General features: G+C 49.1%; 1 protein-coding gene across 1 annotated transcript; it reads left to right on the forward strand.

Moving 5' to 3' along the window:
* The first annotated feature begins 4,101 nt into the window (after positions 1-4,101).
* Positions 4,102-23,453, forward strand: LOC119923443 (vomeronasal type-2 receptor 26-like). Its single transcript, XM_038742822.1, is given in 9 exon segments — positions 4,102-4,109; positions 6,013-6,087; positions 7,989-8,049; positions 8,572-8,750; positions 9,506-9,648; positions 13,721-14,541; positions 16,352-16,612; positions 21,798-21,921; positions 22,558-23,453. Coding segments are annotated over 9 exon segments (2,568 nt in total).
* Positions 23,454-24,364: the final 911 nt, after the last annotated feature.

The raw sequence follows: 24,364 nt of genomic DNA on the forward strand, positions 1-24,364 counted from the left end.
ACGATTCCTCTAGGTGCCCCTGTGCAAATTGGTGCGCAACAAGTTCCCTCAGCGCCTGCAGCTTGTCCTTGGTCAGGGGCCACTTGTCCACCCATACCGGTGGGTGTGGAAGCCATACCAGTGGGGGTGTTGACAAGCCCCGGAACCCAGTGGCCCCACCTAAAAAGGATCAGCTTCATCTATAAGGTGGGCTCCCAGCCCCTGCAGCACATCTGTACCCTACAGATTCATACGGACCCCTTGAACGCACAGCGGGACGAACGCACCTTGCCTTCCCCGGCAAGACCAAATCAACGAACGGCCCGCCTCTCTTGCGGCTTGCAGTCCCCCCACGCCTTGAACCCCCATCGAGTGGTTTGCTAGGGGCCACTCCGCCACCCAGCAGCAATCCTGAATAACGGAGCGGTCGGCCCCGGTGTCCAGGAGCCCTTTAAGGGGCTTTCCCTCAACTAAGAGGGTACGCCAGGGTTTATCAAGGATTATTTCTTGTATTATTTCAATTGCTGGGGGCGGGGGATCAAGGGGCGGGGGATCAAGGGGCGCAGCGCGAGCAATGACCGTTCCCGATCCCAGGTATATACCATACTGATGTTGATTGGTGAGGGAGATCTTCCCGTGCCCTTCCCTCCGTTCGGACGAATGAACGACCCCCGCCGCTCTTGTCTGAAGCCCCACCACTAGGGCCCTCCATGGGAGGGGCTGTATTGGGACGTTTTAGACTGTGAGCCCACTGTTGGGTAGGGACTGTCTCTATGTGTTGCCAATTTGTACTTCCCAAGCGCTTAGTACAGTGCTCTGCACATAGTAAGCGCTCAATAAATGCGATTGATTGACTGATTGATTGATTACAGTGTCCCCGGGTCGGATTTCCACTGGGGCCAGGCATCGGACTTCAGCCCAAGTGGCTCCCGGGACCGAAGCCTCTGATACTCCTCTATGACAGAAACCCTTTTCGGGCTCTCTCCCGCGGCTGACACGGGGAACGCGTGATTCGGGGCCCGCGCGGGGCTCCTCCACCCGTTTCCCGACGCCGTTCGGGGTCTCCGCCTCGAGCGGCATTGTTTCGCATAATGCCCGTGCTTCCCGCATTCAAAGCAGGTCACACCCTTTCTCGGCTGTGCTGGGGGGCCACTTTTGTCCTGAGCTCGGCATTGAGCCACCAGGTGTCCCATCCGCCCGCACCGAAAGCACTGTCGCCCCCTTTCCCCAACTCCCGATAATCCTTTCACTATTGCCCCCGCAAGCATCTGCGCCTTGTACTCTTTTCCTCCAACCCCTTCGCATCGTTGCAGGATGTCCCCCAAAGTGGCCTCTCTGGGCAGCCCTGCCAATGCTTTCCTGCAGGCAATATTCGCGTTCTCTCGGATCATCTGCTTCAGTACAATTTCGGCGCCGTCCCGATCCCCTATAATACGGGTGACCGCGGACTGCATGCGTGAAACGAAATCTTGAATCGTCTCGTCCGGGCGCTGTCTGATCTGCGTTAAGGGGGAGCGATAGTCCCCTTTCTCGGGAACCTTTTGCCAGGCAGTTAGGGCAACCCTGGCAATCACCATATACATCTCGGGATCGTAGTTGACTTGCGTCTCAGCAGTCTCGAATTGTCCCGTCCCGGTCATAGCTGCAAAAGCCTCGGCGGCTTCGGGAAACCCCGTCTGCATATTAGTTCTTTCGCAGCGGTGGTAAACTCAGACATCCATATAAGGCCCTGTCCGGGATCCAAACACCCGCGGGCAAGGGATTTCCAATCGTTCGGGATCAAAACGCTTTCCAGGGACATAGTGTCCAGGAGCTGGCTCACATAAAGGGAGCTGGGACCGTAGGCGGCACACGCCGCCTTCAACTCTTTGAGTTTCACCCAAGGTATCGGGGTGAAACCTCGTTCCCCGTCTGGTCGTTCTATCACGGGGAATACCTCCCATCCCGCGATGTCCTCTCCCCTCGCCGCCGCCTTTTCCAGAGCCAGCTGTAGGGCTGAAACCGCTCTCGTCCCCTCCCCGCTTTTAACGATCGGTTTCGTGCTCCCCACACCCATCTGCCTGAACTGTTCCCGGGTATCCCCTATCTCACGCTCAACCTCCGTCTGTGTAGCCTGACCTCCTCTTTCCCGCTCGGCGTTGGGCATTTCACTCTGGGTGTAAGGCCCGAGATCAGGATAGATGCGGTGGTAACTCGGGGCCCGTGGTGGGGGCGGGTGTCTCTGCCTCGGCCTGACCAGTCTCCTCAGGTTGTCGGCTGTTCTCCCCTTCCTGCCCCGCTTCCTCCTTGTCAGTCTGGCAGGTCGCCTCAAACTTACGAACGAGTCTGTCTGGCCCTTGAAAGGCCGCACGGAGGATACCGTGTATAAGAAAGTCCACGTCCTTTAGCTCCCCCGGGTGGGAGTCTTCATAGGCCGTCATCTGTTCCCCGATAACGTCCCACCGCTCCTCCGTGATCCCGGAATCAAATATCCACGGGGAGGTCACAGTTACCTTCCCTATAAATTCCCTTATTGTTTTCAGCTCAATCTTTACCCCTTTACTTCTCAATATCTTGTAACAGTGCCGGGTGTACAATTCCTTATCTTCTGGCTTATATATGGGCAGCGATCGTACCGTCCCCATCTTCCCGCCTGACCTTTAGCTACCTGGCCGACGGGGCACTCTCTCTGGTCTTCCCCTATGGGGGTCCCCGAGCCCCACGTTGGGCGCCAGTCGTTACTTCCCGCGGTTTCGGGGGCAACTCTCGGGTTCTTACCCTCTCCGGGTCTTCGGACGTCTCCGGACGTGGGCCGCACGTTCACACCAGGAAGAGTCAGCCAGAGGTCCAAAGCTTGGTTGCCGTTTATTTTCTATCAGCGATTACGTGGTTAATAAAGAGAGAGAGAACGAGAGAGAGAGAGAGAGAGAGAGGGAGGGAGAGAGAGCACCTGTGCCCCCCCCCTTGTCCTGTTAGTCTCTTATACCCCCCGTTGCCCGGGGGCAGGGTTTTCTCAGGCCATGTAGCACACACCGCCCTCCAGCCACTAGCCTAACAGCAGCTCTGTCCATCACGAAGCGTTTGCTCTGGCTCGCCCCCAGCCACCCGTTGCCAACCATCGCTGGTTGCGGATATGGCCTTGAGGTTGCCTCCGAGCCTTGCAGGTGCAAGCTTGTTTTTCTTGCCCTAGTCCCTTTATCTCCTGTTGTTGAGTCTGTTTGGCTTTGAGCCGTTGGGTACGGTTTGTGTGCACATACTCCCTGTCTCAGCGCCTTCCCACGCTCCCCACGGCAGAGCACTGTACTAACTCTTGGGAAGTACAAGTTGGAAACATATAGAGACAGTCCTTACCCAACAGCGGGCTCACAGTCTAGAAGAGGGAGACAGACAACAAAACAAAATATATTAACAAAATAAAATAAGTAGAATAAATATGTACAAGTAAATTAAAAGAGTAATAAATATGTACAAACATATATATATACATACATACATACATATACATATGCATATATATATAGGTGCTGTGGGGAGGGGAAGGAGGTAAGGCAGGGGGAGGGGGAGGGGGAGGAGGGTAATGGAAGGAAGAGGCTCTGTCTGGGAAGAGACTTGGGGAGATGAGGAGAAGAGCATTCCAGGCCAGAGGCAGGATGTGGTTGAGAGGTCGGAAGCGAGATAGGCGAGATTGAGGCACAGTGAGACAGTTCACATTAAAGGAGCAAAGTGTGTGAGTTAGGTAAGCAGTGAGGTGACATAGGAGAAGCAGGTTAATTGTGAGCTTCAAAGCCAATAGAGAGGAGTATTTGTTTGATGTAGCGGTGGCTGGGCAACCACTGGAGTTTTTTGAGGAGTGGGAAACATATCCTTAAAGTTTCGTAGAAAAATGATCCGGGCAGCAGAGTGAAGTATGGACTGGAGTGGGGAGAGGCAGGGGGCTGAAAGTTCAAAAAGGAGGCTGATGAAGTAATCCAGGCAGAATGGGATGAGTGATTGTATTAACGTGGTAGCAGTTTGGATGAAGAGGAAAGGGCAGATTTTGAAGATGTTGTGAAGGTGGGACCTTTAGTGATCCACCACCTTTAGTGATGGATTGAATAAGTGGGTTGAATGAGAGAGAGAGGAGTCAAGGATAACACCAAGGGTATGGGCTGGTGAGACAAGCAAGATGGTGCTGTGGTCTTCGATGATGGGAAGGTCAGGGGAAGGACAGGGTTTGGGTGGGAAGATAAGAAGTTCTGTTTTGGACATGTTAGGCTTGAGGTGAAAGGAAGATAACCAAGAAGAGATGTCTTGAAGGCAGAAGGAAATGCGAGACAGCAGAGAGGGAGAAATATCAGGGATTGAGATGTACATTTGGGGATTGTCATGAGCCCGCCTCTGGATATTCACCTTCCCCTACTCTAAGGCACTCAAGACAAGCACTAAGTGGAAAGTGACAATCTTCTACTGGTTCTCCTCCTATTTACATGGCCACGGATTCTCAGTCTCTTTCATGGGCTCCACCTCTGCCTCCCACCTTATATATGTGGATGTCCCTCAAGGTTCAGTTCTGTGTCCCCTTCTTTTCTACATCTATATCTACTCCCTTGGAGAACTCATTCTTTCTCATGATTTCAACTAACAGACGAATCCACAATCTATATCTCCAGCTCTTCCTCTCGACAGAATCGCATTTCCTTCTGCCTACAGGGAGGACATCTGTACTTGGATGCCCTGCCATTACCTCAAACTTAACATGTTGAAAACAGAACTTCTAGTCGTTTCCTGCAAACCCTGATCTCCCCATGACTTTTCCATCACTGCAGATAGAACCAAAATCCCTCCTATCTCACAAACCCCTATCCCTGACATTTTCCTGGACTCCTCTCTCTCATTCTATCCCCAAATTTAATCAGTCATTAAGTGCTGATGGTTCAACCTTCACTACATCTCTAAATTCTGATCTTTCCTCTCCAAACTGCTACCACAGTAATCCTATTCTGCCTTGATTACTTTATCAGTTTCCTTGCTGACCTCCCAGTCTCCTTTCTCTCCACATTCCAGTCCATACTTTGCATTGCTGCTAGGGTCATTTTTCTGCAAAAAAATGTTCAGTCCATGTTTCTCCATTCCTCAAGAACCTCCAGTAGTTGTACTTTTACCCCCGCATCAAACAGAAACTCCTTACCATCGGCTTTAAAGCACTCAATCAAGTTGCCCCCTCCTACCTCATCTTCTCATCTGCTATTTCATCGTGCTGCTCTCCTTCTACAAGCCAACCTGGACACTTAACCCCTTTAATGCCAACATACTGACTTCATTGCCAGTCTACGCAATGTACCTCAGTTCTGTCTACCATGCGACAAACAACTCATCCGTGTCCTGTTCCTGACCTGAAACCCCTACCCTCATCAAATCTAATGGACAATTACTCTCCCAACTTTCAAAGCCTTACTGAAGGGACATCTCCTCCAAGGAGCCTTTCCTGACTAAGCTCCCATTTCTTCTTTTTCCACTTCTTTTTGCATTGCCCTTGCAATGCCCTTGGATTTACTCCATTTATTATCCTCTCCTAAGCTCCACAGCATTTATGTACATAGTAGTAATTTTCTTATTTATATTAATGCCTGTCTCACTCTCTAAAATGTTAGCTTTTGGGGGATGGAAACATGTCTACCTACTGTGTTATGTTCTTATATTGTTCTCTCCTAAACCCTTAATACACTGTCCTGCATAATGGTAACAGCTCAATAAATACTATTAATTAAATATTCCAAAAAAATTAATCAGGAAATTAATGATCTGTTATCAGAAAACACACAGTTCCCATTCCCACTGCCTGCTTCTACTCATCTTATCCCACAACTGCCTGAACTACTGCCATTTCTCCATCATGAGGATTGTGGATAATTGTTAACATTTTCCCATACATTGAAAAGGTTCTGGGGTTTTAAAGCCTATTCCAACCTGGAGTTACTACCTAGAGTACCACATAACTCCAACACATCTTCTGTATACAAACTCCTGGCTCCCGGGAGTTTCAGAACCTCTCAGCTCTGATGTGTTCTCCTTAAGGAAGTTCTGCTCTCAGGAGGTGGCCGAGTCCATGATTCTCCCAGCCAACTACAGGACTCTTCCTGTGATGCTGAGGCCGGAGGGGAGAGCGGGTGGGTGGAGCACAGTGGGGCAATTTATTGAGCTGCGGCTCCATTTATGAACCCTCTGTGACCAGGCACATTGAGACGGAGGACCACAGGCACAACAGCCAAGTGAAAGACTTAGACAGAGCCCTTTCAGGAGGGGAGAGTAACAGATCCCAGAAATAATCTTGCCAACTTAGCCAAGATTGTGGGGAGGGTTTTTTGTGGTATTTGTTAAGCTTTTGCTTTGTGTCTTGCATTGTACTAAATGTTGGAGTAGAAACAAGATACCCAGAGTGCACACACTCCCTGCCCCTTTGAGGGCTCACCTTCTAAGAAGGGGGGAATAGGATTTGATGTCTATTTTATCAATGAGGAAGTGGAGGCATAGAGAAGTTAAGCAAATTGTCCAAGGCCATATAGCAGATAAATAGCGAAGCTGGGATTAAAAACCAGTCTTCTGACTCCCAGCCCGTGGTATATCCACTACTTCATGGTGCTTCTGTAAATTCCCTCAGTGGGTAATGGATGAGGAAATAGAATTTGATCTGTCTTAGTCACCCAGCCCAGGAATCGGGGAAGTCTCTCTCTCTCTCTCTCTCTCTCTCTCTCTCTCTCTCTCTCTCTCTCTCTCTCTCTCTCTCTCTCTCTCTCTCTGTCCCTCTGTCTGTCTCTCTCTCCCCCTCTGTCTGTCTGTCTCTCTCTCTCTCTCTCGCTCTCTCTCTCTTTCTCTCTCGCTCTCTCTCTCTTTCCCTCAATCAATCAATCAATCAATCAATCAATCGTATTTATTGAGCGCTTACTATGTGCAGAGCACTGTACTAAGCGCTTGGGAAGTACAAATTGGCATCACATAGAGACAGTCCCTACCCAACAGTGGGCTCACAGTCCCTTTCTTCTTTCCAGCCTCGCAAACCTGGAGCCCTGAAAGGGATCCCACAGACTGGTGGAAAACGGAAATCTAAATTCGGAGGGGAGAGAAGGAGCTCAAGAGACATCAGTGTCCCCAAGCCTCTCGGATATGCCTAGCCAGGACTCCAACCAGTCTGGCAGCCTCTGGATCACGTCGTGGAGAAATCAGGTGACTTTTTCCTGCCCCCTAGTTTGTGGTGTTTGTGGGATCCTTGGAGGGGTGCTGCCCGATTTGTTTTCGGGCAGCTGGAGAAGCAACGTGGCTTACTGGATAGACCATGGGCCTGGGAGTCAGAAGGGCATGGTTTTGACTTCTGTCGCTGCCACATGTCTGCTGAGTGACGTTGGGCAAGTGACTTCATTTCACTGGGCCTCAGTTACCTCATATGTAGAATGGGGATTAACAATGTGAGCCCTATGTGGGACAGGGACTGTGTCAAACCTGAATATCTTGTATTTATCTCAGCACACAGAACAGTGCTTGGCACGTAGTTAGCGCTTAAGAAGCACCATAAGTATTAGTATTATTAGTTTCATTTTCAATCTGTTCATTACCAAGGACTCAGAACTGATTATTCAAACCAGGGCTTTTGCCACCCATAGAAGCATTCAATATATTTTTTTTGGTATTTATTAAGTGTGTAATATGTGCCAGGCACTGTTCCAAGCGCTGACTTAGATGTAAGCTAACCAGGTTGGACAAAGTCCCTGTCCCACATAAGGCACACAGTCTTGTTCCCCATTTTACAGATTGAGGCACCTGAGGCTCAGAGAATCTAAGTGACTTGCCCAAGTTCACACAGTGGACAAGTGTCAGAGCCACCCAGGTCCTTCTGAATCCTGTCCTGTTGGAAGGTGGAGCATCTGATCCTTGGACGTATCTTAGACTGTGGGGATGGGCCGGATTCACAGGGTCCTCTGCTGTGGTTACTGCGGCAGTAGTGTGTGAGGCCTGTGGCCAGCTTCGTCAGTACTTTTTTCTGTCCTTACCACTCTCAGACACCTGCCCGATGTGAAGGCTGCCAACTGGAGAGTCCCTGCAGGGACTGGCATTGTTGTGGTGGGTGCATAACAGAACTCTGGGAGGCTCCTCTAGTTCCAGAATCATCCCCAAGCCCCCAGCCCTATCTGCCCTCTCAAACTCCCTGGGGACCCAGGAGGGAGGGCAATTCCTAACTGTTTTTTCCTCTGATCTTTTTGAGAAAGTTTCAGGGATGCAGGTGCAGTGCTTCGGGCAAGGATAATCCCCAGGGCCCCTGCATGGCTGATTTCTCTTGTCCCAGAATGGCTTCCTCCCATTCCCAACTACAGGCAAACCACGACAATAGATTGGAACTGTCATTCTAAAAAGTTCAGGCCAATCTTCATAAGCATCCCCTTTTCCCTTGTTTCTGTTTCTCCTGGATGCAGCATCTCCCACATCTTACTGACATATTCCCTGTGGTGGGGGTGGAGACTGGAGTCCCGATCCTTGAGCTAGAGGAAAAGAGTCAGACTCCAGACTCTGATTGTCCCTCACAGCTGGTCCTAGGCTCACCTCACCTCGATACCCTCTCTGCCTACCCTGTTTCTGCTCCTCCAGCTTCCCCAATCCACCAGGGGGGAAGAGAAGACTCCCTGCTGTCTGGTCAGACAGTATCCAGCCACCTACTACAGGGATGGGGACCTGATCATTGCAGGGATGTTATCTCTGCAGACCATGACTGTTTTTCAGAGCGGAGAGTTCATCAATAATAGCAACAGGAGGAACTATATTCCCCGGTACGTGGTTTTGTTTGGTCTTAGTGGTCATATTTAATTAATTTAGTTTAAGTGTGGTACTTACTAAGCATTTAATATGTTCCAAAGACTGTTCTAAACACTAGTTGGACACAGTCCCTATCTCCCATGTGGCTCACAGTCTAAGTATGAGGGATGAGGTTTTAATCCCCATTTAACAGATGAGGTAACTGAGGCACAGAGAAGTTAAGTGACCATTCCAAAAATCAGACAGCAGTCATTTGGCAGAGCTGGAAGAACCCAAGTCTTCTTACACCCAAGCTCGGGGACCAATGATTCTTTCATTTCCTCCATTTCTATGGTGATTGATGATTGGGTAGTAACTGTATCCAACACTGAGTTTCTGACCTCCTTCCTGAGAGATCAAACTCTACATTCTTAACCGTCATCATCACCACACAGACTGGACTCTTTGTCCTTCCTTCTCTCCCTTCAGTTCTTGTCCCTCAGATTATCATCACGTGTTTGAAGGAGAAACATTTCCCTCCACTCCTCCCATCCCCTCCCTCACCTCGTATCCATCAGAGCTGTGGCTTAGGGCCAGGGAAGACTTGGGGCGGGTGATGCACAAGGGGATGCAGGGTGGCTGATACAGGTGATTCAGGACCCTGGTCCGGGTGATGCTTGCTGCCACTGAACATTTTACCCTATCTTTTTGCTTGGTAGAAATGTCCCCTGGAATGCAGGGTGGAGGTTCAGGGTGGACCCTGGAGATGAACACTTCTGCCTCATTTCAGTTGGGTTTACAAAGATTTCCAGCAATCCCTGGCCCTGCTGTTTGCTGTGGAGGAGATCAACAAGGATCCTGGCCTTTTATCCAATGTGTCCCTGGGGTTCCACATCCACGAAAACTACCACCATGCTGATAGAGCCATAGAGGGTGCCTTGATGTGGCTGTCGGGAGGACGATAGACCATCTATAACTACAGCTGTGAAAGACAGGAAAAGTACGTGGCTGTCATCGGAGGAGCTACATCTGCCCTGTCCATTAGCATGGCAAACACCCTGGGACTCTACAAGCTCCCACAGGTAGGAGACCATTCAACTAGTCTGGTGGCATCCCTATGTAGATAAGGGATGACCAGATTGGAGACATGTCTTGTGGAAAAGAGCTTCCCTTCACTTCTTTCAATCCCACACTGCCTGTTGAGAAGGGATGTTCCTAGGAAGGAGCAGTTTTTCAGACACAACCTAGCACTGTGTGTGCTTCAACGACAAGCCAGGTCCTGAGCGTTCATTTATCCAGATTATGTAAACGTTCAAGTGAATTGCCGTCGCACTCATTTCCATTGTTGTTTTTTTCTGGCTCCTAGTGCACTCCCTATCTGCAATTTTCCCTTTGCGAGGGTTAAGAAGAAACGTTAAAAGGAAAGATATGTGTGGGGCATGGAGTCAGCAGAGCATACAGGAGCCAGGGACAGGGGATACACATGTGGGTATCATTCATTAATTCATTCATTCTTTCAATCGTATTTATTGAGCGCTTACTGTGTGCAGAGCACTGTACTAAGGGCTTGGGAAGTACGGGTCAGCAACATATAGAGACGGTCCCTACACAACAGTGGGCTCACAATCTAGAAGGGGGAGACAGACAACAAAACAAAACATGCAGACAGGTGTAAAAATCATTAACAAAATAAATAGAATAGTAAATATGTATAAGTAATACAAATAGAGTAATAAATCTGTACAAATATATACAAGTTCTGTGGGGAGGGGAAGGAGGTAGGGCAGAGGGGGAGGATGGCGAAGAGGAGAGGAAAAAGGGTCCTTACCCTGGGAAGACCACTTGGAGGAGGTGAACTCTCAGTAGGGCTTTGAAGGGAGGAAGAGAGCTAGGTTGGTGGATATGTGGAGGGAAGGTATTCCAGACCAGTGGAAAGATGTGGGCTGGGGGTCGACGGTGGGACAGGGAAGAACGAGGCACAGTGAGGATCTTAGGTTCAGAGGAGCAGAGGGTGCGGGCTGGGCTGTAGAAGGAGAGAAGGGAGGTGAGGTAGGAGGGGGCGAGGTGATGGAGAGCCTTGATGCCGAGAGTGAGGAGTTTTTGCTTGCTTCGTAGATTGACAGGCAACTACTAGAGATTTTTGAGTAGGAGAGTGACATGCCCAGAGCATTTCTGTACAAAGATAATGCGGGAAGCAGAGTGAAAACTCTGTTCTTTCTCCCCTTTTCTTCTCACTTTGCACTCACTACTTTTGGAGAGCTTCTCCACTCCCATGGCTTCGGCTACCCAGGCCAAGCAGTAACTCTCCAGTCAGTCTTATAGTATTAAGTTCCCACATCCTCTGTCAATCTAACATTTCCACTTGACTTCCAGGGATCTGCACAGGGATGTCTCTCTGAAGCCTCAGTTTCATAAGAATGAAACTGAACTCTTCATTTTCCCTCTTGTATCCATTCCTCTGCCTACGTTTCCTAGCAGGACTGATAACACCACTCTTATCCCTGTTACCAAGACCATCATTCCAGGCATGAGATATTCTAGGAACGCTCTTATATCAGTCTCCTCATCGATCTGCTTATCTGTAGATAATTTTGCTTTGCTGTCTCCTGTTAGCCAAATGCAGTCTATTAAAAGCCTGTTCCATCATGAGAAAGCTTTCCTTCATCCTTGGGGATTTCAATATCCATATGGACGTTCCCGATAACCCTTCTGCTGACCGTTTCCTCTCACACCTTCATGCCTTGACCTCCTGCTCCATCCCATCTTACCCACACAGCAGCTTGGACACACTCGACCTCATCCACGCTATTGACCCTCACTAACTTTACCCTCAACAACTCTGAAATTTCTTTATAATGAAAATTACTAATAATTGTAATATTTTTAGGTGCTTACTATAGGCCAAACCTTGTACTAAATGCTGCAGATGTTAGTGATGATTAGGTCCCACATGGGGCTCGTAGTATTAGTAGTAGGGAGAATATGTTTTTTGAATCCCCAGTGAGAACCAAGGCCCAGAGAAGTGAAGTGATGTGCCAACGAGACTTGGGCTGGCATTAGAACCCAGGGATTCTGTCTTCCCGCCTCGTGCTCTTTCCACTAGACCGTAATGTATTCAACTGAAAGCTCCTCATCTGACTTCTATCCTCCCAACCCAACTTGGTCATCTGAGGTGTTCCCCCATAGAGACGGTCAATCTACTAATCCACACCAATAGTCTCAAGTCATCGTGTCCCACCTGGTCTCCATACCCAAACTACCTATACTGATGCACAAATTGACACCCTCAACACCTCCTCTCTACTGGTCTCAACTCACTTGCTCCTCGATCCCTTCACCATTATCTTACCACTAACCCAAAGCACTGGATTATCTCCATAGCACTCTTCCTTTGCTCCCGTGGACATGCCATGGAACGGTGCTGGCAGAAATCCAGATATCAGGCCGACCTAGTTCATGTCAAATGCATCTTTTCCTGCTTTATCTTGCCCTTTCCCCTACCAGACAACAATCCTGCTCCATGCTTATTGACCCCTATGCCCATTGTCTTTGCCAGATGTTTCAGACATTTAAGTCCCTCCTCAAATCCCAACGATATTTAGTCCCTCTCCTGCTATGTACTTTGTGAATAAAATTGAAATAATCAAGTGTGATCGCCCTAAAATCCTCCCTGTTCTTGTCCAGTCCCTCTCTCTCCCACTCCTTATTTGAACCTCTCATCTTTCCCTGAAGTGTCCCAAGAGGAGATCGCCTGCTTCCTCTCAAAATCTACCCCTTCTACCTGTTCTTACGACCCTTTTTCTTTGGATCTTATTGCAGCACATGACCTCTCCTTTTTTTCCTTGTTGACCACCACCTTCACCTGTTCATTATCCAATGGCTTCTTCCCCACAGCTCGCAAACATGCTCATATATTCCCTCTCCTGAAAATAACCCTCCTTGACCCTTCATCTCCCTCTGGTTATAGCTCAATCTTCTCCTAACATTCCTTTACAAACTCCATAAGTGAATTGCCTGCACCTACTGCTTCTACTTCCTTGCTGAGTTCCTACTACAACCGAGACCATACCGTCCATCCTCTAATGCCAACCTAATCGCTGTTCATTGATCTCATCTATTTTACTGTTGACCTCTTGCCTCTGTCCTGCCTCTGGCCCATACCTCTCTCCTCCTTCCTATCCGATAGATGATCACTTTCCTTGTCCACATAACCTTGCTAATGTCAAGTCTCTTCGAAGAAAACTTCCCTGATCAGACCCTCATTTCCCCTACTCCCTTGTCTTTCTGGTTGGCACTGCACCTTAGGTTCACCCCACTCCTAATCCCCAAAACACTGATGTATATATCCATAATATATTTTAACATCCATCTCTTGATCTAGTCTGTTAGCCCACTGTGGGTAAGGAACGTGCTTGCCAGCCCTGTTTTATTGTACTCTTTCAGGAACTGAGTACAGTGCTCTTCATGCAGTAATTGCTCAATAAATTTGACCGATTGATGAAAATCTCTTTGAAGATAGGAATTGTGTTTTTAGCCTTTTTTATCATTTCCTAAATGATAAGATCACTGATTCAATTTTATTTATTGAGCACTTACTGTGTGCACAGCACTGTACTAAGTGCTTGGGTAGTACAAGTCGCAAAATATAGAGACGGTCCCTACTCAACAACGGGCTCACAGTCTAGATGGGGGAGACAGACAACAAAACAAAACATGTAGACAGGTGTCAAAGCTATATGAACATCATTAACGAAATCAATAGAATAGTAAACAGGTAGAAGTAAAATAAATAGAGTAATAAATCTGTACAAATATATTCAAATGCTGTGGGGAGGGGAAGGAGATAGAGCATGGAAGATGGGGAGGAGGAGAGAAAAAGGGGGCTCAGTCTGGGAAAGCTAAGAGCTTACTTAGCTCCTTCTGGGAAGATAATTGCTCTTCCCAAAGAAGGAGCTAAGTAAACTCTTTTGATGGATTTACCAATATCCTCACCCATCCCAATCAGCTCTTTTGTTCTCTACCCAGATCACCTATGGCCCATTCGATCCGGTCCTGATCGACAAGATCCAATTTCCATCTCTCTATCAGGTGGCCCCCAGGATCTCCTCTCTGCCTCCGGGGATGGTCCAGTTAATGGTACATTTTGGCTGGACCTGGGTCGGGCTGGTGGTGTCAGATGATATGATAGGAGAGAGATTCCTCTCGGATGTGACCGGGGAGATGGTCAGGAATGGTGTCTGTGCAGCTTTTACCATAAAGATCCCCAGTGAAAACTTCCACATTTATTTAGCCTGGAAAGTCTACTACAGAGTCACGGCTACATCAGCCACAGTGATGGCTGTCTATGGGGATGCAGAGCCCCTAAGCCTTCTGAGAACTGCTATAGAGGGATTTGGACTATCCATGATGGTTTTGATCACCACCTTTCACTGCGACTTTACTTTGAACATTAAGAAAGTAACAAACTACAACTTTCATGGAACCTTCACTATGGCAAACCTTGTTAAAGAAGTTCCCCATTTCAGGGATTTTTTACGGACAGTTAGACCAGAGAAATACCCAGAAATCATTGTCTTGAAGGAGTTCTGGGAGTCTGCCTTTGACTGTTCCTTTTCATTTCCTAAACTGGGTGAAAGAAAATGCTCCGAAAATGCTTCCTTGGAGTTGCTGCCTGTGCACCGTTTTTCCCTGACGATGTCTGCCCTGAGTTACAGTGTGTACAATGCCATGTATGCTGTCATGCAGGGGCTCCAGGAGTTGCTCCTGTCCTGCTCAGACCTGGAATCTCGGGGAAACAAGGATTGTCTGGTTTCTTGTCTGTGGTAGGTAATGTTCCCCCGCTGGACCAGGGGGCTGCAAAATCAGTCAGTTAATCATTGGTGTGTATTGAGAGCTTACTGTGTTCAGACAGTAGTCCTGACCATTCAGGAGAGTACATTACAACAAAGTTGGTAGACAGATTTCTTGTTCGCAAAGAGCATTTAGTCTAACGGTCACAAAAGGAAGGCCCTGCTGAAGTGCAGGAATGGAGGGCCTGGTCGATACTTACACCTTCGGAGAAGGCTTATCCGTTATAGTCTGGCATATCCTGGACTCGGTTCAGAGACCGAGTCCTAGAAATTAATTCACTGAAATACAATTGCAGGCAAGGGAGAGGAGGAACACTGCACCAATGCAAGAGGTCCTTCCTGGGCATCTGGTTAAACTGTATCTGAAGTTAGACCAATGAAAATTGATTTGTTTTAATCATAGTCATTTGTGTATCAGGTGCCGGAGCCTCACACATTCTGGCAAAAAAGGAAGATGTAAAGCAATCAATCCTTCAGTGGTAGTTATTGAGCACTTATTCTGTGCCATGCACTGTATTAAGGGCTTGGGTGTGTACCGTACAACAGAGGTGGTAGACATGTTCCCTGCCCATAATGAAGAATTGGCAAATTACAAATATTATTGATCCCAATACTTATTTAGGAAGTGGTTCATCGATTGCAGGGAGAAGAGAACACAGTGCTAGACACTGCAAGCAGTAAACTTAACAACATGACAAGGGACAGCATTTTTGGATGGCACTGTGCTCCCAAGATCGGACCATCAGTGCTGCCTTCTTCAAACCTGAAGGACAACTTATATCAATTGGAATAACCAACACTATCCCACTGGGGATAGCGAGGCTTGGGAGGTGGTCACAGAATGCAGCTTCATGGGTCACCATCCTCATCATTGTGATCATCACCATCTGCCCTCTTCTCTAATGTGCACAGTTCTCCATTACTTATTGTCACAAACTAACTGCTGAATGAAAGAGATCGGCAGTGTCGCTGGACCTAATGTGAGGCTTCCCCTCACTGTGAGGTAGACATATACCTCCCTTCCCTCCTCCTTTCTTATGTATGGGTGAGATGGAAAATATTCCCATAAGGAGGACTGTCGTACCTGGGTTCCCTTCCATGCCCTCCATTTCATGCTGGGAAATAGAAAGAGAGAAAGAGAGAGCGAGCGAGAGCAAGCGAGAGAGAGAGAGAGAGAGAGAGACAGAGAGAGACAGAGAGAGACAGAGAGAGACAGAGAGAGAGGCACAGACGAGAGAGACAGTGAAAGAGAGAGAGACAGAGAGACAGAGGGAGACACAGAGAGAGAGAGATTTCCCCGATTCCTGGGCTGAGTGATTGAGGGCGGGGGGAGGGTGGGGGATCTGGAGAAGCAGAGCAATCAGCAGCACCAAAGGTGGGGAAGAAGAAATCCCCTCCCAGTGGGACGATTGCTCCCAGACTCCAGGTCTCCCCTGTTGCCTCCCTGTAGCAGTTTTCCTGGGAAGTCATGATAATAATAATAATAATATTGGTGATGGTATTTGCTAAATGTTTTCTAAGTGTGAGCACTGTATTAAAAACTGGGATAGATAAGGGATAATCAAGTCAGACGCAGGCCTTGTCCCAAATGGAGCCCACAGTTCAACGGGGAGGAAGAAGGGTATTGAATGGCCCATGGAAGGTAAGCCACTTGGAGAAGCAGCATGGAGCAGTGGATAGAGCATGGGCCTGGGAGTCAGAATGTCATGGGTTCGAATTGTGATGTAAACAAACAAACTGATCCCCCAAAACCCCACTGCAGCTGATCTCAACTCCCGTGGGGTCAGGAATCTCTAGAATTTCCTTTTATTCATTTTCAGCTCCATGAGTTTCCGAGAAAGGGTCAGTTTGACAACCCTGCTGGGGAACTGGTGATTCTGGACGAGAACCGCAGATCTGCTGCAAAATTTGACCTTCTGAACTTTGTGATTTTTCCCAATGGAAATGGTGAGTTGGTGAAAGTCGGGGAGGTGGACCCCCAGGCACCCCCCGACCAAGACGTCATCATCAATGAGACAATGATCGTGTGGCCTGGGGAAGCCTCTCAGGTAAGCAGCCAATGAGAATGCCCGGATGTCCTGAAGTGGTAGTCCCAGGCTTGTAGTCGTGATTGTATTGATGGAGCACTTACTGGGTGCGCAGCACTGGAACTAGACTGTAGACTGTAAGCTCGCTGTGGTCAGGGAATGTGTCTGTTCATTGTCATATTGTATGTTTCCAAGTGCTCAGTTTACAGTTCTACACACAGTAAGTGCTCAATAAATACTATTAAATGAATGAAAGAATACCCAGTGCTGAGAAAAAGTACTGACATGTCAATGAGACACTGAGCTTGGTCCTCAAGGGGTGCATGATCTGACACTATGAGGGGTAGAGGGAACTCAACTCCAACTCTCTCCTAGACCGCATCCAATCTGGCTTCCATACCCTACACTCCACCGAAACTGCCCTCCTAGAGGTCACCAATGACCTCCTTCTTGCCAAATACAATGGCACCTATTCTGTCCTAATCCTCCTCGACCTCTCAGCTGCCTTCGACACTGTGGACCACCCCCTTCTCCTCAACACACTATCCAACCTTGGCTTCACAGACTCCGTCCTCTCCTAGGTCTCTTCCTATCTCTTCGGCTGTTCATTCTCAGTCTCCTTTGTGGGCTCCTACTCCCCCTCCCATCCCCGTACTGTAGGGGTTCCCCAGGGTTAGTTCTATGTCCTCTTCTGTTTTTTATCTACACTCACTCCCTTGGTGAACTCATTCACTCCCATGGCTTCAACTATCAACTCTACGCTGATGACACCCAAATCTACATCTCTGCCCCTGCTCTTTCTTCCTCCCTTCAGGCTCGTTCCTCCTTCTGCTTTCAGGACATCTCCATATCATCATCATCATCAATCGTATTTATTGAGGGCTTACTATGTGCAGAGCACTGCATTAAGCGCTTGGGAAGTACAAATTGGCAACATATAGAGACAGTCCCTACCCAACAGTGGACTCACAGTCTAAAAGGGGGAGACAGAGAACAAAACCAAACATACTAACAAAATAAAATAAATAGAATAGATATGTACAAGTAAAATAAATAAATGAATAGAGTAATAAATATGTACAAACATATATACATATATACAGGTGCTGTGGGGAAGGGAAGGAGGTAAGATGGGGGGATGGAGAGGGGGACGAGGGGGAGAGGAAGGAAGGGGCTCAGTCTGGGAAGGCCTCCTGGAGGAGGTGAGCTCTCAGCAGGGCCTTGAAGGGAGGAAGAGAGCTAGCTTGGTGGATGGGCAGAGGGAGGGCATTCCAGGCCCGGGGGATGACGTGGGCCGGGGGTCGATGGCGGGACAGGCGAGAACGAGGTACGGTGAAGAGATTAGGGGAGGAGGAACGGAGGGTGTGGGCTGGGCTGTAGAAGGAGAGAAGGGAGGTGAGGTAGGAGGGGGCGAGGTCTGCCCGCCATCTAAATCTCAGTATGTCCAAGACTGAACTCCTTATCTTCCCTCCCAAACCCTGCCCTCTCCCTGACTTTCCCGTCACTGGAGACGGCACTACCATCCTTCCCATCTCACAAGCCCGCAACCTTGCTGTCATCCTCGACTCCACTCTCTCATTCACCCTACACATCCAATCCGTCACCCAAACCTGTCATTCTCACCTCCACAACGTCTCCAAGATCTGACCTTTCCTCTCCATTCACATTGCTACCTTGCTGGTTCAATCTCCCATCCTATCCCGACTGGATTACTGCATCAGCCTTCTCTCTGACCTCCCATCCTCCTGTCTCTCCCCGCTTCAGTCTATGCTTCACTCTGCTGCCCAGAATATCTCTGTGCAGAAACGCTCTGGGCATATTCCTCCCCTCCTCAAAAATCTCCAGTGGTTGCCTATCAACCGACGAATCAAGCAAAAGCTCCTCACTCTCGGCTTCAAGTCTCTCCATCACCTCGCCCCCTTCTACCTCACCTCCCTTCTCTCCTTCTACAGCCCAGCCCGCACCCTCCGCTCCTCTGCCGCTAACCTCTTCACTGTGCCTCGTTTCTCGCCTGTCCCACCATCGACCCCCGGCCAACGTCCTTCCCCTGTCCTGGAATGCCCTTCCTCCACGCATCAGCCAAACTAGCTCTCTTCCTCCCTTCAAAGCCTTACTGAGAGCTCACCTCCTCCAGGAGGCCTTCCCAGAATAAGCCCCCCTTTTCCTCTCCTCCTCCCCATCCTCCCCGCCCACCTCCTTCCCCTCCCCACAGCACTTGTATATATTTGTACAGATATATGACTCTATTTTACTTGCGCATATTTAATACTCTATTCATTTTGTTGTTACTGATGTGCGTAAAGCTATAATTCTATTTATTCTGACGGTTTTGACACTTGTCTACATGTTTTGGTTTGTTGTCTGTCTCCACCTTCTAGACTGTGAGCCCGCTGTTGGGTAAGGACCGTCTCTATATGTTGCTGACTTGTACTTCCCAAGCGCTTAGTACAGTGTTCTGCACACATTAAGTGCTCAATAAATATGATTGAATGAATGAATGAACTGCAGACAGACACATCTGGGGCAATTAACCACTAAATCGAGGACCGAAGCAGGGATGACTAGGGGATCCTATCAATTCTCCCAATCCCTAGGTGAAGGGGTTGAATTATGAGCCAAGGTTGTGTGCTTCCTCCTCTACCTGTCATGTGATGCCATGTGATGCCAGCCTAATGCCAAGACTGCTCCCAGCCCTCAGTGCGAGTGGGTCCTGGAGATGCAGTGACACAGTCCAGCCAGGGGGATGCTGATGGAGCTTGGCTGCAGTTTAAATCCCTGCATCCTGCTGTGGATAGATCATGGTGGGAGCAGGGCTCGGTTACAAGTTACAAGTGGCTCTGCTCGGCCATCTCTTAGGCCTAGCTCAGTAGGGGTTGTTCCATTCTGTACAACTCCCTTCTCAGGCCCCCTGTTCTTTCCGCTCCTCCATCCCTCACCCCCAGCGATCTGGGCTCCTATTTCATTATTAAAGTTAACTCCTTCGGGTCTGAGCTCCACAAAGTCACCCCTCCCCATTCTCCAACACCCTGCTCTCTACCCTCTCCACTACTCTCCCATCCTTCCCAGCAGTATCTTCAGATAAGATCTCCTCCCTCTTCTCAAATGCTACTCCATCCACCTGTGTTTCAGACCCCATTCCCTCTCATCTTATGAAATTTTTCGCCCCTTCCCTCCTCCCCTCCTTAACTTAAATCTTCAACCACTCACTCTACACTGGTTCCTTCCCCTCTGCCTTCAAACATGCCCACGTCTCACCGATCCTAAAAAAAACTGTCTTTTGACCCAGCATCCCCTTCTAGTTATCGCCTTATCTCCCTCCTACCATTCCTTTCGAAACTCCTAGAACGAGTCGTCTACACCACTGCCTCGAAATCCTCAACGCCAACTCTCTCCTTGACCTCCGCCAATCTGGCTTCTGCCAGCTACACTCCACTAAAACTGCCCTCTTAAAGGTCACCAATGACCTCCTTGTTGCCAAATCCAATGGCTCCTACTCTATCCTAATCCTCCTTGACCTCTCAGCTGCCTTCGACACTGTGGACAACACCCTTCTCCTCAACACGCTAGCCAACCTTGGCTTCACAGACTCCGTCCTCTCCTAGTTCTCCTCTTATCTCACCGGCCATTCATTCTCAGTCTCATTTGCGGGCTCCTCCTCCCGCTCGTATCCCTTTACTGTAGGGGTTCCTCAAGGGTCAGATCTTGGTCCTCTTCTGTTCTCTGTCTACACTCACTCCCTTGGTGAACTCATTCTGTCCCACGGCTTCAACTATCATCTCTATGCTGATGACACAAAAATCTACATCTCTGCCCCTGCTCTCTCTCTCTCCCTTCAGGCTCGTGTCTCCTCCTGTGTTCAGGAGATCTCCATCTAGATGTCTGCCCGCCATCTAAAACTCAATATGTCTAAGACTGAACTCCTTATCTTCTCTCCCAAACCCTGCCCTCTCCCTGAGTTTCCTGTCACTGTAGATGGCACTACCAACCTTCCCGTCTCACAAGCCCAAACTTTTGGTGTTATCCTCGACTCTGCTGTCTCGTTCACCCCTCACATCCAGTCTGTCACCAAAACCCGCCGGTCTCACCTCTGCAACATCGCCAAGATCCGCCCTTTCCTCTCCATCCAAATCGCTACCTTGCTGGTTCAATCTCTCATCTTATCCCGACTGGTTTACTGCATCAGCCTCCTCTGTGATCTCCCATCCTCCTGTCTATCCCCACTTTCGTCTATACTTCATGCTGCTGCCCGGATCATCTTTGTGCAGAAACGCTCTGGGCATGTTACTCCCCTCCTCAAAAATCTCCAGTGGCTTCCTGTCAACCTACGCATCAAGCAAAACTCCTCACTCTCGGCTTCAAGGCTCCCCATCACCTCGCCCCTCCTACTTCACGTCCCTTTTCTCCTTCCACAGTCCAGCCTGCACACTCCACTCCTCTGCCGCTAACCTCCTCACTGTACCTCGTTCTCATTTGTTCAGCCGTCGACCCCCTGCCCACGTCCTCCCCCTGGTCTGCAATGCCCTCCCTCCACACATCCGCCAAACTAGCTCTCTTTCTCCCTTCAAAGCTCCACTGAGAGCTCACCTCCTCCAAGAAGCCTTCCCAGACTGATCCTCCTTTTTCCTCTCCTCCTTCCCATCCCTCCCACCCTACCTCCTTCCCCTGCACACAACACATGTATATATGTTTGTACAGATTTATTACTCTATTTATTGTACTTGTCCAAATTTACTATTCCATTTATTTTGTTAATGATGTGCATTTAGCTTTAATTCTATTTGTTCTGATGACTTGACACCTGTCCATATGTTTTGTTTTCTTGTCTGTCCCCCCCTTCTAGACTGTGAGCCCGTTGTTGGGTAGGAACCATCTCTATATGTTGCCAACTTGTACTTACCAAGGCCTTAGTACAGTTCTCTGCACACAGTAAGCACTAAATAAATACGATTGAATGAATGAATGAATGAATGAATCAGAAGTGGGATCTGGTGCCCCGACCCCCTGAAACCCTTGACTCTTAGCAGGGAGAAGGAAAAGGGGGGTGGTGGACTAAGGGGGCACTTGTAGCTCATCCTTTGTTGGGGCTCAGACCTGTATGGGAGGTGGTGGGGAAGCCTCTGGGTTGGAGGCTCCAGGATCACCTAGATAGGTCTAGAACTGTGGAACTCCACTCTCACTGTCACTATCCTCTTTCTCGAAAACTCAGGCTCCACATTCGCAGTGCAGCAGGAGCTGTGGACCAGGATTTCGAAAACGCGCCCAGCAAGGGGTGGCTGCCTGCTGCTATTTTTGTGTCAGGTGCCCAGAGGGAGAGATTTCCAACCAGACAGGTAGATATGTGCAGAGACCCAGCTCCTCACAGGACTCACCCAGAGTCTGTGGGGCACTAGGCAGATGGTGACAGATGAAAGGCATGGGGAGCCAGAGACAGTTGATGGGAAAGCCCAAGGGGCAGGCCAGAGATGGACATGCCTGAATGCAGACAGGGATGTCCAGGAGTTTTTACTCAGCAGCTTCCTTGCCCATGGGCTGGGGTGACTGCAGGGATGGAAAGCACAATCTCGGCACTGAGCAGGGGTGCTTGGGAGAGAGTGTTGGACCAGACGGGTCAGGTTTAATGAAGAGGCAAAAATCCCAGCCTGGGTTGTGACCCTGACCTAGGTGGAGCGAAATGTGTGCTGTAGGGGGAGGTGAGACTCTGGTCCTTTTTCTTTTCTTCTCTCTTTTAAGGCACTCGATATTCATCCCACCCTCAGCCCCACAGCACTTACATGCATATATATCATTTGTCAATTTATTTATATTACAGTCTGTCTCCCTTTTTATACTGTGAACTCCTTCCGGGCAAGGAACGTGTCTACCCAAGCAGTTGTATGTACTCCTCCAAGCACTTAGTATAGCATTCTGCACACAGTAAGTGCTGATTGACTGACTGATTGATTGATTGAATGATTCTTATCATTCAGACTCGGAGCAGTGTGTGAAGTGCCCTGAAGATCAGTATTCAAACATTGCAAGAGATGGCTGCCTTCACAAAGTGGTGACTTTCTTGTCCCCCAAAGAACCGTTGGGGCTGATCCTGGTCTGCATGACCCTCTCCTTCTTTCTCCTCACAGCCCTGGTTTTAGGGGTCTTCATTAAGCACCGAGACACCCCAATAGTCCGAGCCAATAACCGCAATCTCAGCTACACCCTCCTCATCTCCCTCAAACTTTGCTTCCTCTGTGCCCTGACCTTCATCGGCCAACCCACCACAGCCTCCTGCCTCCTCCACCAAACGGCTTTTGGCGTCGTGTTCACTGTATCCATCTCCTCCATTTTGGCCAAAACTGTCACCGTGATTATGGCCTTCAGGGCCACGAGCTTGGGGAGCAGAGTCAGAAAGTGGGTGGGGCCCAGAGCCTCCATCTCTATAGTCCTGTCCTGCTCCCTGGTCCAGGTGACCATCTGTGTGATCTGGTTGGGCACCGCTCCCCCATTCCGGGAGATGAACACACGCTCTGAGCCCGGACTCATGATCATAGAGTGTAACGAGGGCTCCGTGATTGCCTTCTACTGTGTCCTGGGCTACCTGGGCTTTCTGGCCCTGGTGAGCTTCACTGTGGCTTTCCTGGCCAGGAGGCTGCCCGACAGCTTCAATGAAACCAAGTTCATCACGTTTGGCATGCTGGTGTTCTGCAGCGTCTGGGCCTCCTTCCTCCCAGCATACCAGGGCACCAAGGGGAAGGCCACAGTGACCACAGTGATCTTCTCCTTCCTGGCCTCCAGTGCCGGGCTTCTTGGCTGCATCTTCATCCCAAAGTGTTATGTCACCCTGCTTCAGCCTGACAGGAACACCCGGGAGTGGTTGAAGAGGAAATGATCCCTGGGACATTCGTTCAGGGCTGATGTGTTTATTGCTTAACATTGTTCTCTACCCCACTTTTCTTACAATGGCAGGACCAAAGGAGAGAGAAATCCAGCCAGGGATATCCAGAAGGGATTCCCTGGCCAATCCGAATCAGAGATCAGGCCTGGGTGCTCCCATGGATCATTGGATGTTTGTCCCATGGCCTACTGGACTCTTTCCTCCTCCAGGTGGGACTCCCAGAGAGTCATCTGTCATCACCTGCTGGTTGTGAGGGAGAGCAAAGTGGGCTGGAGTTCACTCAAACCTGGGGCAGCAGACGGTGGAGGGAACAATGGGGATCAACGTCTCAGAATGGGAAGGTGGAGACCCTTCCCAGTGGCACAGAACTCTCAGCGAGGAAGGAAGCATCAACCCCATTTCCCTTTCCTATTCACCCTACTTTCTACATCAGCTATTCACTTGGGTCTTCACTTCTTAAGCCCTTAGGTATTCATCCCACCCAAAGCTCCTCTGCTGTTAAGTCTTTAGGAGAAGACATCTTTAGGAGAAGCAGCGTGGCTCACTGGAAAGAGCACGAGCTTTGGAGTCAGAGGTAATGTGTTCTAATCCCCGATCTGCCACTTAGCGGCTGTGTGGCTTTGGCAAGTCACTTCACTTCTCTGGACCTCAGCTACCTCATTTGTAAAATGGGGATGAAGACTGTGAGCCCCCTGAGGGACAACCTGATCACCTTGTAACCTCCCCAGCGCTTATAACAGTGCTTGCCACATAGTAAGCGCTTCATAAATGCCATCTAAAAAAGTCCATATCCTTATCCTCTGTTGCCTCCACTATGTATAATTTATTTTATGGGTTGTCTCCCCTTCTACACTGTAAACCCCTTGTGGTCAGGGATCAGATCTAACAATTCTATTGTATTGTAA

Source organism: Tachyglossus aculeatus, unplaced genomic scaffold (assembly GCF_015852505.1).
Source record: "Tachyglossus aculeatus isolate mTacAcu1 unplaced genomic scaffold, mTacAcu1.pri scaffold_1_arrow_ctg1, whole genome shotgun sequence".
Classification (NCBI taxonomy): Eukaryota; Metazoa; Chordata; class Mammalia; order Monotremata; family Tachyglossidae; genus Tachyglossus; species Tachyglossus aculeatus.